This window comes from Cyprinus carpio, chromosome A2 (genome assembly GCF_018340385.1).
Source record: "Cyprinus carpio isolate SPL01 chromosome A2, ASM1834038v1, whole genome shotgun sequence".
NCBI classification, from domain to species: Eukaryota; Metazoa; Chordata; class Actinopteri; order Cypriniformes; family Cyprinidae; genus Cyprinus; species Cyprinus carpio.
The window spans coordinates 24,435,206-24,450,119 of NC_056573.1; the positions used below are offsets into that span (position 1 = coordinate 24,435,206).

General features: G+C 36.0%; 1 protein-coding gene across 1 annotated transcript in view; it reads left to right on the top strand.

Annotated features, from left to right (window-relative positions):
- LOC109095019 (supervillin-like) overlaps positions 1–14,914 on the top strand; it is a 38,102-nt gene that overhangs the window by 10,267 nt on the left and 12,921 nt on the right. Inside the window, 13 exon segments of the mRNA XM_042768234.1 lie at positions 335–505; positions 708–742; positions 891–955; positions 1,250–1,386; positions 1,851–1,946; positions 3,251–3,515; positions 3,708–3,794; positions 5,138–5,708; positions 7,894–8,464; positions 10,128–10,263; positions 11,863–11,907; positions 13,934–14,034; positions 14,881–14,913. Of these exon segments, the coding sequence (XP_042624168.1) occupies positions 335–505; positions 708–742; positions 891–955; positions 1,250–1,386; positions 1,851–1,946; positions 3,251–3,515; positions 3,708–3,794; positions 5,138–5,708; positions 7,894–8,464; positions 10,128–10,263; positions 11,863–11,907; positions 13,934–14,034; positions 14,881–14,913 (2,313 nt within the window).

Here is a 14,914-nt window from a genome sequence, read left to right on the forward strand (position 1 = left end):
AATAAATTTGTCTTCATCAAATGCATGATTATTATTGTGAATAAAATTTATTGTGAGATTTGATGATGTATCAGTTGATTTGTTGATGTATTGCTGAGTTTAGGTACTCTGAAATGTGGGGTATTTGGATTGGGGATTTAGAGTAATTCTGGAGCCCCTGAAGTGCCTTGAGACTTTTGTGTGCACATGAGAATTTTCTTGTGCACACACACACGCGTACAAAAAAAAGTCTTAGGGATTTTTTTTTCTGCAAATGTTGCTTTAGAGGCTCCATACTAAACTAATTCTAAAAAACGTTTCCTTTTGTTAATACAATCTTTCCTGTCTAACAAAGGGAGTCTAAAGGAGAACAGGTTCCCACAGAGAGTGATCCAGTTGCCAGCAGTGACCACGAGAGAGGAGCACGTCGACCCAGACTTTACATTTCCCCTGGTGATGACAGGAAGTCATCTGAGAGGTTTAGAACCCAGCCAATTACATCAGCTGAAAGGCTGGAGTCTGATAGGTACAGTGAGACAGGAAGTCTGAGTATTCCGCAGACTTTCTAATAAATATACTTCTTATTTGAATTTTGATATGAAATCATTTTTAGAAATCTGAATTAGTTCTGGCTAAGTAGTTAATATGTATTTTATTTAGCCATCATACCACAACAACTGAATCCTCAGGGTCAAATATTTTTGTTCTTTTTGTACTTTTATCTTTAGGTCCCGTGTTAGTCCTGAGCTTCATCATGCAGAATGTGAGTCAAAATTTAAGCAATATTAAAAAAACTGTTGTACCAAATATCCTCAGCTGTGATTTGGTCATAGTCATTCTTTTACACTACAGTTCTATAAACAAAGTTAATATTGAGTAACTAATGTTTAATCCAATTTTTTTTTGTCCAGTGGATGAGGAAAAAATGGATGAACGAGCTAAAATGAGTGTGGCAGCCAAGAGGTCTCTTTTCAGGGTATGGCAGAATCAAGAGTCTTATATTTAGATATATATATAATATATATTATATATATATATATATATATATATACACTGTATTTGTATAGGGTATCACATCTCTGTAGCATACACACATACATTTGTATACACACACACCACACACACACACATATACTTATATATATATATATAGTATATATATATATATATATATATATATAAAAATCCTATCTTGCAGGAGCTGGAGAAGACTTCAGAAGCAGGTGTCCCCAAACCTCGATCACGCAATGCCCCCAATCACCTCTTGCAGGAGCTGGAGAAGACTTCAGAAGCAGGTGTCCCCAAACCTCGATCACGCAATGCTGCGATTGAGCGACGACTCAGACGAGTGCAGGATCGGTCACGGACACAGCCGGTCACATCGGAGGAAGTTGTCATTGCTGCTACGTAAGTCATTCTCCCTTTTGTGATGTAAAGGATCTAGTTTTATATCATTAAATCACTTCCCTGCAATTTTTCAAGAAATAGTTTGGCAAGAAGTGACAAATTCTGTTGACTTCATGTTGTCATCTTTTCTGTGGAACACAGAAAGAATTCTGAAGAAGGAAGAATTATCAACAAATAACAACTTGAATTTCGTGTTCATTTGTAAAACTCCATAAAGCCAGTACAACACTACTTTTAGTGTTTTTATGTCATGCTTGGAGCTTGTGGTCCAGACTTTTTATTGTGGGGGAATTATTCCTTTAAAAAGATATACTCATCATTGACTACTCACGTTCCCATAATCACTTGTTTGATGCTGAATGACTCATTGCTTTAAAATTTTTCTTTGTTTCTTTGACCCTGATGTTTCTATGATTTGTTCTACACTGATTCTTGTTCACTTCACTCTACATTCTTTTTGTTAGTTCCCCCAGTCCCCCTTCTCAAGTCATCACTATTCACACCACTGCTCCCAGAATCCCCAGTCCCGTTATAGTCAGCACTTCCATGACTAGTTTCAGGTATCATTTGAATGCTTTATTTTATTTCGTGGGCGTTTTTGTGTAAAAATGAGAATATAGGCCTTGTCGTCTTGAGCTGCATGCTGTTTCATTGCTTGACTTGGACTTTTAATGGAAATAGAACTGTCTGTTTTTTGACAGCGTGATTGCATATTAATAGAGAATTCAAACCATACTTAGAAGAAAGAGACCAATTAACCCAGTTCATTCATTGACTGGTGCATTGGATTAATCAGTTCTCAAAATGTTGCATGTCTCAGTGGGAATGTTCATGTTCCAGTGCACCATCTGCTGGTGGATTTGTCCTGCATGCACTGTTGTAAATTTTTGTTGGAAGTGTGAAAACAGAATGTCTGGCATGCAATTATGAGGTTATGCAGTTCCCGTATTTTGAAATGTGACCAAGTGCCTGTGTGTATGAAAAAGTAATCGTATTAATGTGTGTGAGCATGTGCAGATGTTTTGGGTGTCTACATCAGCGTGTGGTCACCCAGATCAGCTGTAAATAGTCACATGCTAAGTAGCAAAACACATTTGGCATTCTCTGTGTGCTTTGAAATGTCAGAGGTGTCACCCGTCTGTCAACAACTTTACAAGAGTGTCAGAGGGTGAGAGATTAATTTAAACTAGAAAGGCAGAGAGAGAGCAAATCAATGAAATTTAATTAAGTATAAGAGCACAACACCAATGCATGTGAGTCTTATGTCTGGACATGAACTGGACTGGAACATTGGCCAGGCAGTGAGTTGAACTCAGTTTGCTGAAACTTGCACAATCTGATTGAAACACCAGGGCCTCGCTGATTCAGTCTACTAATAACACAGTTGCAATCTCATGGTCTAAGTTCTTCCCACTTCTAAAGATCTCATGAGTCATTTTTGGGAAACTTTTGTTGTTGTTATTACATGTTTGTTTGCTTGTTAGCTAAATGATACTGTACTCCAGTGTCCCATTACCAAATAGTTTTCTTGTTTTCTGAATCTTTATACAGCTATGTAGTATAATAAGTTGTTTTTTGTTGGTTTTAAAAGAATAATATAACACATTCCTTTAAAAGTAACATTCCCCAGCATTGTCATTTATGGATACAAATGTTCTTAAGCGGCTGACTGTATAAAATGTGTCATATTGCTCTCAAAGGTCTGATTAGGTCTGACAAACTGGATTACTTACCAGGATACTCACTGGGATACTTAGCATAATTAAGATTTATTTTGTGAAGTTTTGTTAGCAGCCGGACTGGTCTCGGTCACTTTGTGTACAGTACTTTATTATAGCATAACAACTTTGTAATTCTCCTCCAGTCTGCAGGCATCATCAGCACATGGATCGACCCACCAAGAGCAGGAGAAAGAAGATGTTTCACAGGAGGCGGTTCTGGGAGAAGAGCACTTGGGGCCTGAGGAGCCGGACTTATCAACACTAAGCCTTTCTGAGAAGATGGCATTATTCACTCGCTTGTCACAACCCTCTGACCAATCTGGAAATGGACCCCGTCCTGACACACGCCAGCGTAGAGCCAATGCCCGCTTTCAGACTCAACCTATCACCCAGGGCGAGGTTGATCAGGTGAGGCCTCCCTTTTTTTTTACCTGTGTGGTAGTTCATAAATAAGAAGATTCATTGTGTTTTCTCTATTTAGAGACATTTCAGTTTGGTGCCACTCATGCCCTAGAAAATCTGCTGTTCACCCTTAGACATTGTTAAAGAGAGATCATTTAGCCATTGTAGTTGACTCCAGAGACATTGTACCATTCACAGGAGCTTACAAAAGATGTAGATCCATCCAGTCTCACAGATAAACCCGCTGTGACTAGTGATTCTGTTGGCCCCCCTCAGAGTGAGCAAGTAAGACACTCTGGACTGAGGCTTTTGATTGGCTGGTCAGTAAGAGTTTTGCCTTGGCAAAAGCTGCTGATTGTTTAATTGCAGAGGTCCCAACAACAATGCATTTTGCTTCTGCACAGTTGCATTATAACTGCTTTGGTTTTAGGGTTTCATTACTTGACCTGTTTAATTTTTTATCCAAGTAACTGCATTTCACTGTGTTAAATTATTAAAGGGACAGTTCAGCCCAAAATTAAAATTGCCATTTACTCATGCTTTACCAAATTATTATTATTATTTTTTTTTTGTAGAAATGTCAAAGGTTCTCCTACAAAAGTTGTAAAGTGCATTTTAACTTATTGATTTACTAATCTTTTCTTTTGCTTTAACATACTGAAGTACATGTGAAGTACTTGATTATAATCTATTATAAACTATAATAATTAAATTATAATATAACTATAATAATTATTATAATCTATAGTGTTATTTGATTTTAAATGTACTAAATTGCAACTTCCTAATTACAGATATATTTAAATATATGACACGTTTCGATAGAAATTAATTAGTTTACAACAAATGCTTGTCAGTGCATTCAGCATAGATACACTTTAACCATATTTCATAGACAATATAATTATGAAATTGCATATAAAGATGTGCTGAATACCTACATAAGTGGGTCAAAAATGCTCTTAAGTTCAACTAATTACATTTAATATGAATTTTAATTATAATACATTTTTATAATTTTGCAAATAACATGCAATTAAGTGTCTGAAAACTTTATATTCAGTTCACACTAGTGTATGTTCTTGTGAAGCATATTATTTCAATAATAAGTACTCATTTTGAAAGTATGCTAAAATGTACTTCATTTATTACAAGAAACAAGTCACATGAGTAACTTTCATGGAGTTTATTTGAAGCTGAACAGCCCCATTCACTTAGACTGATGGGGTAAAAAGCAGCCAGGACATTCTGCACAATAACTCCTTTTTAATTCTACAGAAAAAAATGATGACGAAACATAATTTTCTTGGTGAACTATTCCTTTAAAAAATAGTAAATATGTGCTTGCTTTGAGAGAAAATCAGCTATTGGGCAGTTTTTTCAAGAAAGTGGGATTAGAATTGTGTTTTAAATAGACCTTGATGACGATGATTAGTGGTATAAAAAAAAAAAATTAGGTTTGTTGCACGTCTGAGAAGTTTACTGATGAGGTTGTTTGGAATGCAAAGCACATCTGATCTCTGCAAGCTGCCTTTGAATCATGTTTCCTGCATATGACCTTTTACCTCTTTGGGCTATGTAAATGTGAATGCCATTTGAAAATATAATTATTCTCTCTTTCTCTCCAGCTGCTAAATGGAAGCATGAAGTTGGAGCCTCTCTCTGCATCACTGGTCCGCTCTGTTACCGCGGTCACCACCCAGGCCTCTGTTGCCACGGTGACAAGTGCTTCCCCATCAATGACCGCAGATGTTCTCCTGGGGATCTCCGCGGCTCCACCCAACACTCAGGCCTCACCCAATCAGGCAGTCTCTGCTCAGCTTCCAGCCTATGAGAGAGGAGTTCGATACTTCAGTCTTACAGAGAGTGGGGAAAAACCCACACCTGATGTTCAGTCCCCGCCCCCCGAAGAGCAGCCCGTCCAGTCAGTGTATGGCAAGGGTGTGGCCAATGAGAGTGGGCGGATGGGAAGACTAGGGTATTTAGGCGGAGAGGAGAAAGAGACAGAGCTCCCCGGTGTGACTTCCCTTCCGCGCACACATGCATTCAGACACACACCCCCTCATGGCAGGGGAGACGCAGAGCTGACAGGCCCACGGGAAAGGGAAAAAGAGAGTATTCCCGTCTCACAGGGAGGCTACCTCTCGCCAGACGCCCATCAGACAGCAAGAGGAAGCGGTACCAGAACCATCGTCTCGGGTAAGGATAGATAGAACGAAAAAGAAAAGAGGTTTAGATGGTGTGCAAACCAGTCAACTGTGTCTATTGTCTCTGTTCACAAAATCACACAAATGCTGGACGTCTGCACTGATTGGGTTAACCGGGTTAACTGGCCAACAGCCTACATGCTGCTCGAGTCGAATGTGATTAGCATAATTTATCATACATCAAGCGTGCTGCTCTCTTTGTCTGTCACGCAAAACTAATGATGCCGAAATGAATCGGGCTGAAGTGGCATCGTGGCTTTTGTTTGCGCTCCCCGCCAAAGCTGTTACTATCCATTTGCTTGGAAGCAATAGGTGTGTGTGTGAATTGTTTCATAGTAAAGAGGAAAATGAATGAAAGACAGGAGCAGTAAGAAGTGTGTCTCAGCGCACACTGATACAGACATGCTGTCACCCTACAGGAAAAAACACAGCAGGTTATTAAGTTCATGTAAAAGGACAGCCATGATAGCAGAATGCGACAGTGGCTTTCACAGGATAAAAGGTGTTTTTGACGTGCATTTTGTGCATGTGTGTGTTTTGTGTGTAAGTGGTGCTTTAGTCTGCTGTCTGTTTATTTGTCTGATATTGATTAGGCTCTGTGATAAACATGACTGTGTGTGTGTGTGTGAGATGCATTTCTAGATTTTTATGATTTTTGTCTGTATCTAGAGCATTGAGTTGCTGTGGCTACACACATATTAGTCTATTATGAATAACTGGATGGATTGATGTAAATATTTGATTGGTATTTTCGTGTTGAGCTGTTTTTGATCGCATCTGATCTAATAAGTATTGACATAATGCTTCTGGTTATAGGTTCAGTTTCATGAATCCTGTAAATTTTGTAAGGTCCAGTTCATAATTCCATAATTGGCCTTCCAAAAGAGGACACAACTAGAAATCAGTGGTTAAGTTGTATCTACAACACTGTTTTTCAGAACAGTTGAACCCAAATATTCAGATGTGTGCTGCTCATTTTATGGAGGATGAGGACTGTTTCCTGTGAGAGTAGCCTACAGTGTTGGTGTCTGTTTTCTATAAAGTGAGACAGTTCCAACTTTGCAAGGACAGTCTGGCACTTCTGACTCACAACCTGAAAGTACGTTTTCATATTTAAAGAATTTGTCACTGACGATAAAAACGCGAGTTTTGAGCAGTGAGTAGCGCTTGTTGTTTGTCGTTTCTCTGATCACAAATGCAGAAATGGTTTTATGTTTACGCAATGCGTGAAAAGACAGTATAAGTCATTGTAATCAGTAATTATGTCCCCACTGGATGCAGCAAATGCCTCGATTACAATGGGTTTTACTGGTTTTGTCTCAGCGCTCCGGGACCCACAGCATCTAATGGGCATAATATTTCCATCACACGCTTGAGGCATTCGGCCAATCACAAAGCACCAGATAGCTGGACAATCAGAGCACACCTCGCTTTTCAGAACGATGAGCTTTGTAAAAATCGACACGTTTCAGAAAGGCGGGACATAGAGGAGAAACAATAATGAACAGTGTGTGGAAAATAATGTGTTTTTTGAACTTTAAACCGCATAAACACATTGCATTACACCAAATAAACAGAATAGTGTTCTTTTTAGCAACGTCATATGACCCCTTTAATTTTTATATTGAAGTATAATAAAACATTTTTTTTAAAATTATAATTCTGTCAAGGATGTCATGTCCAATTCATAATTTCCCCTCCTTCACCATAAAAAAACATTTAATTTAATTTTAATTTATTGCCATAATTCCCTTCTTTCAGTGATGTTTCTCATTAAAATCTCAAATTTATAAAACATTTACTGTATTAAAGTACAGTGTACAAAGTACAGTATTTAAAAAAAATAAAATTTATTCAATCAAACAATCAAAAAAACATCAAATTAAAAAAATAACAAAAAACACTACAATTAAATATAAAAAAACAAATTCAACAAATATTTAAAACAAAATACATTTTAATTTGGAATTACACATTACATGGAGATTTAGGGGATGTTTAATTAAAATTCACAAAAAGATTGTCACAATACAAAAGTCCTAAAAAATATGCTTAATATTTCTTCATGCAACATTTCTTTCTTTTTGTGGAGAAATAGACATGTTCCTGACAGCTTTTGTGGGATTTACCCTTTAAGTCTCTTTGTATGTGTATTTGCTCTCAATGTGTGTCTCCAGATGTCTCTGATCCCAGCATTCCTGTGAGGACGCTGAGCACGGCTGCGGCCTCGTCCAGAAGTTCTTCACAAATCTCTAACTCAGTCACTTACCTCCAGCAAACCCAGTCCTACACATCTCCACAGCCTCAACCAAAACCAGCGCAGCACCCTCAAATCTACCCACCGACCCACGCTCGACCCCAAACACAACCCTACAGCCCGCCGGCACTGCCACAGACACACCTCATTTCTGACTCTCAACCTCATATCCACGTTGACTCTCAGGTTTCTCCACGGCAAACCCAGCTGTACCCTGAACCCCAGCCACAGTCGCAACCCAAAGTCCCGCCACAGAAGCAGCCCAAACCACAATCCTTCCTTCCACCCCAGTCTCATGCCTACATTCACCCTCAGCCCAAGATACCCCCTCAAACCGATCCAAAACCCCAGTGTATCATACCACCTCAAACACAGCCCCAAGAAGAGATCCTGGGAAAATACGGCCCATCTGGACCCATCGTCTCCAAAGACCAAAAGCCAGAGATCCACGAAGATCCAGAGGCCATGACATCCATGTCAATCAAAGAGAGGTGTGTGCTGGTTACTTCACTTTTATACGGAGCCCTGCACATGACATGCAAGAAAAAAAAAAATTGTGGGCACGATTTATTAATTCGTTCCTTCAATTTACTAGATTGCGCGCACCATTTAATAATTTGTTCCCTTGTTTTAAGTAAATTGTACGCAAGATGTATTAATTTGTGCCCTCATTCTAGGTAAATCGTGGACACAAATTAATAATTAGTTGTACTTCCTGTCTGTGTACGCATTGGTAAATTGTGCACATCACGATCTAGTAAATCGAGGGACAAATAAATCATGAGCACGATCTAGTAAATCGAGGGAACGAATTAATAAATCGTGCCCACCATTTTTTATTTTTTTTTTCTTGCATGTCATGTGCGGGGCTCCATACTTTTACACAGTCTGTAAGTATAAAGAAAATAATCCCATTTATAGTAATTCATACAAAATATGGAATATTCACATAAGATGGTTCAGATTCTGGAAGTATTCATCCCTATAAAGAAATATTTTTGATTTAGTAAACATTAAAAGGTTTTGAAATGACCTTCCAGGACTCAGCAATAACCTATAAGTATGTATTTTTATTTGTCTTGCCAAACTTGTCTCTGGCTACAAAGTAACCATATAATTTGTTATTAAAAATATATTTAAAAAAATGAAAAAATAAAATAAATATATATATATATAAATACACTACTGTTTAAAAGTTTGGGGTCAGTATATTTTATTTTTTTATTTTTAAAGAAGTCTGTTTTGCTCATCAAGGCTGCATTTATTTGTTTAAAAATACAGTAAAAACAGTAGCCTTGTAAAATATTATTAAAACTTAACTGGTTTCTGTTTAAATATAATGTAAAATAAAGTTTATTCCTATGATGCAAAGCTGAATTTTCAGCATCATTACTGCAGTCTTTAGTGTCACATGATCCTTCAGAAATCTAACATGTTACAAGTCTAATATGTTTTAATATGGAATTCTAATATGCTGATTTACTGCTCAAGAAACATTTCTTATTATTATGTGTTGAAAACATCTGTGCTGCTTAATATTTTTGTGCAAACTGATAAATTTTTTACGATACTTTTGAAAGCTCAGAAGATACATTTAGAAATGTAAATGATGATAATAATAATAATAATAATAATAAAATAAATAATGGAAATCTTGAAACAGAACATTATACAGTAAACGTCTGTTAAAATCACATTCATGGCATATTGCAGTGTAAGAAACAATGGCACATGCGTTGGAGTGTGCTGATGGCTTTAGATGTTGCAGGGTGACTGGAGCTGTTCTCTTTCTGTCTCATCTTATAAATGAAATTGGGTCATCTCTGCTCTCGGTGAGCGCTGATAATGCGCACAGCACTATTTTAGATCTCCCAGCCTTCCCCGCAGGGCCGGAAGAAATGAGTACAGGCGAAGAGATAGAGAGAACAAACCATGACAAAGTAGCACGAGAAAGCTGAATTGTGAAGAATTTTGCATGCTGTATTATTTGGTGGGATTTTTGAATGTTTTGTACAACAAACAGCAGAACCCCCACCCCAATTATTTTCAGTCGTCACTTCTTTCAATTTATATTACAGTACAGTTATTTATCTATCTACAATGTAAATGTCTTCTGTTCAAAATGGAGTGAAGCATTTGATACTATTTTCTCAGGTTGGCAATGTTGAAGAAGAGTGGAGAGGAAGATTGGAAAAACAGGATCAATAAGAAACAGGAAGTTATACAGGAAGTGGTGTCTGTAAGCGAGAAGAGTAGTCAAATAATGGAGGAGCAAGTCTTTAATAAAAAGGTAAGAATCTTTAGCCTAGCGACATCATATCTTAAAAGGCATCACAGGTGATTCTAACTTTGTTTTTTATAAAGTCACAACAGCATTACAGTTGTCCTATGTGTCTCCACCAGCACCAGTGTGATGTCTATAAATAGACCGTGGTGTCTATGATGTGAAACACTAATATAAAAAAGTAAATTAAAAGAACAAAAAGTATATGTAAAAAATAATATGAAAATTATTAAGTATTCTATTAAAAAAAAAGTATTCAACCAAAAAAAAAAAAAAACATAAAAATACAAAATGCATTTACAGGTACACAGGGGGTATGTTTTTTTTAAAAAAAGTATTCATGAAAATTTTTAAAAAACATACTAATCAAAATGTATGCACTTGTAATTTTAAAAAAAAATTTCAAAACAAATTTAAAAGCCTTCCAAATTAAAAATGAATTTTTGACAAGAGACAGTAGAGATTTTCAATTTAGTATTTTTGATGCAAAATATTTTAAAGAAACCAGTCAAAAAGCACTATTTTCCTATTGTTTGGGTTTCTCATTTAGTCCAGCTGTGCCACGCACTTTTCTAAAGTGGCTCTCTGTGCTGCTTCTGTAAAGATACACGCATACGCCTCCTTTTAATAAATATAGCCAAAATCCCACCAAAATCCATTGCCATGACATATCGCGAGAGGCAAAAGTTTAAGTTTTAGTCGCATAACATTGGTTAAAGGAAATGGCGTTATTTTGCAATACTTTTTCTATCAACATTTATAAAATATCACCAAAGTTTTGTAAAAATCTGTAATGGAAATACACCTAATGAAATAGTATTTTAGTTTATTTATAAATCCACATGAAACACAAACACACACAAATAAATAAATAATTTATTTATTTATTTTGTAAAAGTACAAGTATTCAGTTTTAGATCTCTTGTAAAGTACAATTTCTTTGTAAAAGTACAAGTTTTCAGTTTTAGATCTCTTGTAAAGTACAATTTCTCCAAAATAATTCTTAAGTATAGTAGTGAAGTATTATTAGTAGTATTATTTCCATATGGACTTGGAGTATAATACACAAGTGATATGGACTATTTTTATGCTGCTTTTTTTATTTGGACCTTGACATTAAAAAAATGGCCAGGATATTCTTTAAAAATGCGCACTTTGTGTTCCTCTGAAGAAAAAAGGTGCTCAAATGATAGGAATTTTCATTTTTGGTGAACATTCTCCAATCAAAGCTGTGAATCAGATGTGTTATACTAATTTGTGAATAGTAACACCTTCATTTACTCCTGTAGGCAAAGCTGTGAATTGACTGCCTAGCCCTGAAACCTGTACTTTACACAGTCTGAGTCATTTCACAGCATGGTGTAGTAAAATACATGGTATTCATCTTTTCAGACCCTGTGTAATTTTCAGCGTTCACTGAGTTTTATATAGTAACTTGAGCATTCCTGAGTTATTGTGCTACTGTCAATTCAGCAAGTGCAAAGGATAAAGGAATAAAGTGTTTTCAGTTTATCCTAAGATAAATGCCAGGTCTTGTGCACCGAATAGCTTTCATGTAGCATTTTTCCAGTCTTAACTGTACACGCGCATCTCCTGTGTGTTTAGGACGAGACTGTTATCAGTGAGTTCACGTCATCTGAGCAGCTCTGGGTAAGCGCCAACATCAGTGTCTGTCTTAGACAATTTTGGCTTCAGCTGCAAGATGATTGGCTGGCCTGCTAGTGCAAACTGCAGTTCGATCGGCTGTTTCTTAAAGAGTTGACACAGTGTTTGCCTTGTATTCTAATTTAATATTTTATTGTTAGTTTATTAAAATATTTTTCACATTTTAGTTGGTAACACTTTACAATAAGGTTTCATTTAACATAACACTACCACAGCATTGAATAATTTTTGTTATTTTGACATTTAGATACATTTTTTCTGATTAAAAGTTGTTTCTGTTAACATTAGTTAATACACTGTAAACTAAAATGAGCAAACAATGAACAATTGTATTTTTATTAGCTAACATGAACCATATTGATGTCGTAGAAATACATTGTTTATTGTTAGCCGCATTAACTAATGTTAACAAATAAGACCTTATTTGGAAAGTGTTACCTTTCTGTTTGTTTTTAGGTGGCTGTAGTAAGTTGATATTTGCATTTCTTTAAAACTTAATGTTTAGGAATGTGCTGTAATATTTCACTTAACATTATAGATCAAACGCCTTGCTTTTTTAGATGGACCAGGGGCCGGATTCACGAAACATTCTTCAGAAGAAATGTTTTCTTAACTGCCGTTTTCTTCTTATTTTTTAACTTTAGAAAAAAGTTAAGAATATTTTGTATTCCCAAAAATCCATCTTAAGAACATTCTTATCTTTTTTCATAAGACTTTTCTTAAGACAAAACCTAAGAAGAATTCAAATTCTTGAAAAGAATCTACTTAAAAATCATCGTAAATAACTTCTTAAATTTAGGACAGCCCCAGACTGGTCTTAAATCCCAAACAGTAAGAATTAATTAATTTATTGGGTTGTTTCAAATTAATTGTTATATTTAAGCATTACAACAACAGCTACATATAATACATACTGTAGTAGGACTAGGGATGTGGACGAGTTTTCTAAAGTGATCGATGACCGTTAATGTAGGCTAAACATGATCGGTCATGATGATTAGCCTATGTGGGTGCATTTGCTGTAGAAGCGCGGACACACATACCGGAAGGGTTCACTCAGAACAAAGCACAAAAATAAATGAAACGTATCGCTGCAGTTTGAGACAGGCTATTTTTAAAGTAGCTGTTCAAAAACACCACGCATTAAAAATGTGAACCTGAGCGCTAGTCAAACTCGCGATGAAAATAGTGTTCGTGTTTATTATCATTATAAGGGTAATGTTTTTATACAGTCTATGGGTAATCTGCAGGAAGCGCAAAAAGACAATAGTGTGATTTTTTTTTTTTCAGGTTGGAGGACTGTACTGTATATTGCAGGTTGGAGGTGTCATGTATTCATTCAGATAACGGCTGTTGTTTTTCTTAAGAAAAAAAAAGATGTTCTTAAGAATATATAATATAACAATAAAAGAACTTAACAAAATAACAACCAAACTAACTTCGTGGAATTTATCTTAAGAAGTTTCTTAATTTATTTCTTAAGAAGATTTTTGTGAATCCTGCCCCAGATATGTGCTTCTCAACTGATTGGTCACAACTCAAAAATAAGTGACTGGTCTGTTCTGATATCACTATGGACCGCAGAGATGAATGCAAAATATGATTAATAAAATGTAGCTGACCTAGAACATGAAAACTTTTATATATGCATACCAAAATGGTCAGTTTATGTTATCAGCTTATATCATATCAATAATTTTGTGTATTTGTGTCTGTGGTACATTAAAATATTGTTATGTTTCAGTTTATTTTTATTTTTTACATTAGTCATTTTTGGTACTGTGTTAGTCGTCACTTGATACCCAATGCAAAATCTGTGTCCTGAAGCAAATCCAGTTGAGAACCACTGGTCCAGACTTTCCTTCTGACCTTTTATCGCTCATTCATTCTCTGACATCTGTGAATTATGTTCCTCTTCCATTCATATCTACACCTGTAATCAGTGTCTCTCGCTCATTCGTTCATTCTTGTCTTCTATCTACTTCCTGTTTCGTCCTTCTCCTGTCTGTAGGAGCCTGTCTTTTCCTCCACCTACTCTCCTCCTCCTCTCCCATCTACCCCAAAATGCCAATTTGTAGAACATCAAGGCCAGGTAAGAGAGCGTGTGCATTTTGGAACCATTTCATTTCTAACATAACTTTATGAAAGGTCTGAATGTCCTCTTGATTTGTCAATTTCATCTTTCAGCCAACAGATAATCTGTATTAGTCTAGAATGTCTGGTGCTTCAGATCATTAGGTTTTGTCAGAGAGTTGCTTTTTTCTTGTTGAATTGAATCTAGTTCATGATTATTCATGTGTGCATATTTATGTATGTATGCCTCAGAAAACTACACACACAATTATAATTTTGCTGTATCAAATGTTATGCAAGTAAATTACTACCTGTATAAACTCTTAAGAGAGGCTAAAAACATTACATAAATACAAGACATACCTCTGCTTGAATGCACAGAGTAAAAATTGTATTGTTTGATTTAGTTTATAAAAGACTCTTATTATTAGTTTACATAATTTATACTTCAGTTCACTGTGAATGATAGCAGAAAAGGTTTTTTCTCTGATGGAAACATGCAGCACAGTCAAATTTCTGTAGATTTACTCAGGGCAAATGCATTTATTAAACAAGTGTTGGCGGCATAAATGCATAAATCTAATTTAGATGGAAATGCAGAGCACTCTGAGTAAGGATTATTGCATTTTTGGTTTTTGCCGTCGACTGGCAGATTTAATACTGTATGAACAGCAAAGATTATAGTCATATTCAGATGTTTTAAAAGAGCTTTTGACATGGTTTGTACAATTTGAGTTTGCTGATGACCTTCTCATATGAATTGCTCAGAAGTCATTGGACTTTCCTTCCTGTAAACATATCGGAATGATCTGTAGCCATCATACCTGTTTTGTCTCATGTAATCAGAAACTTAAACAGATGAACTCGAAGATATACAATGAATAGAAGAAAACAGATAATCTCGACACAAGACGAGGCA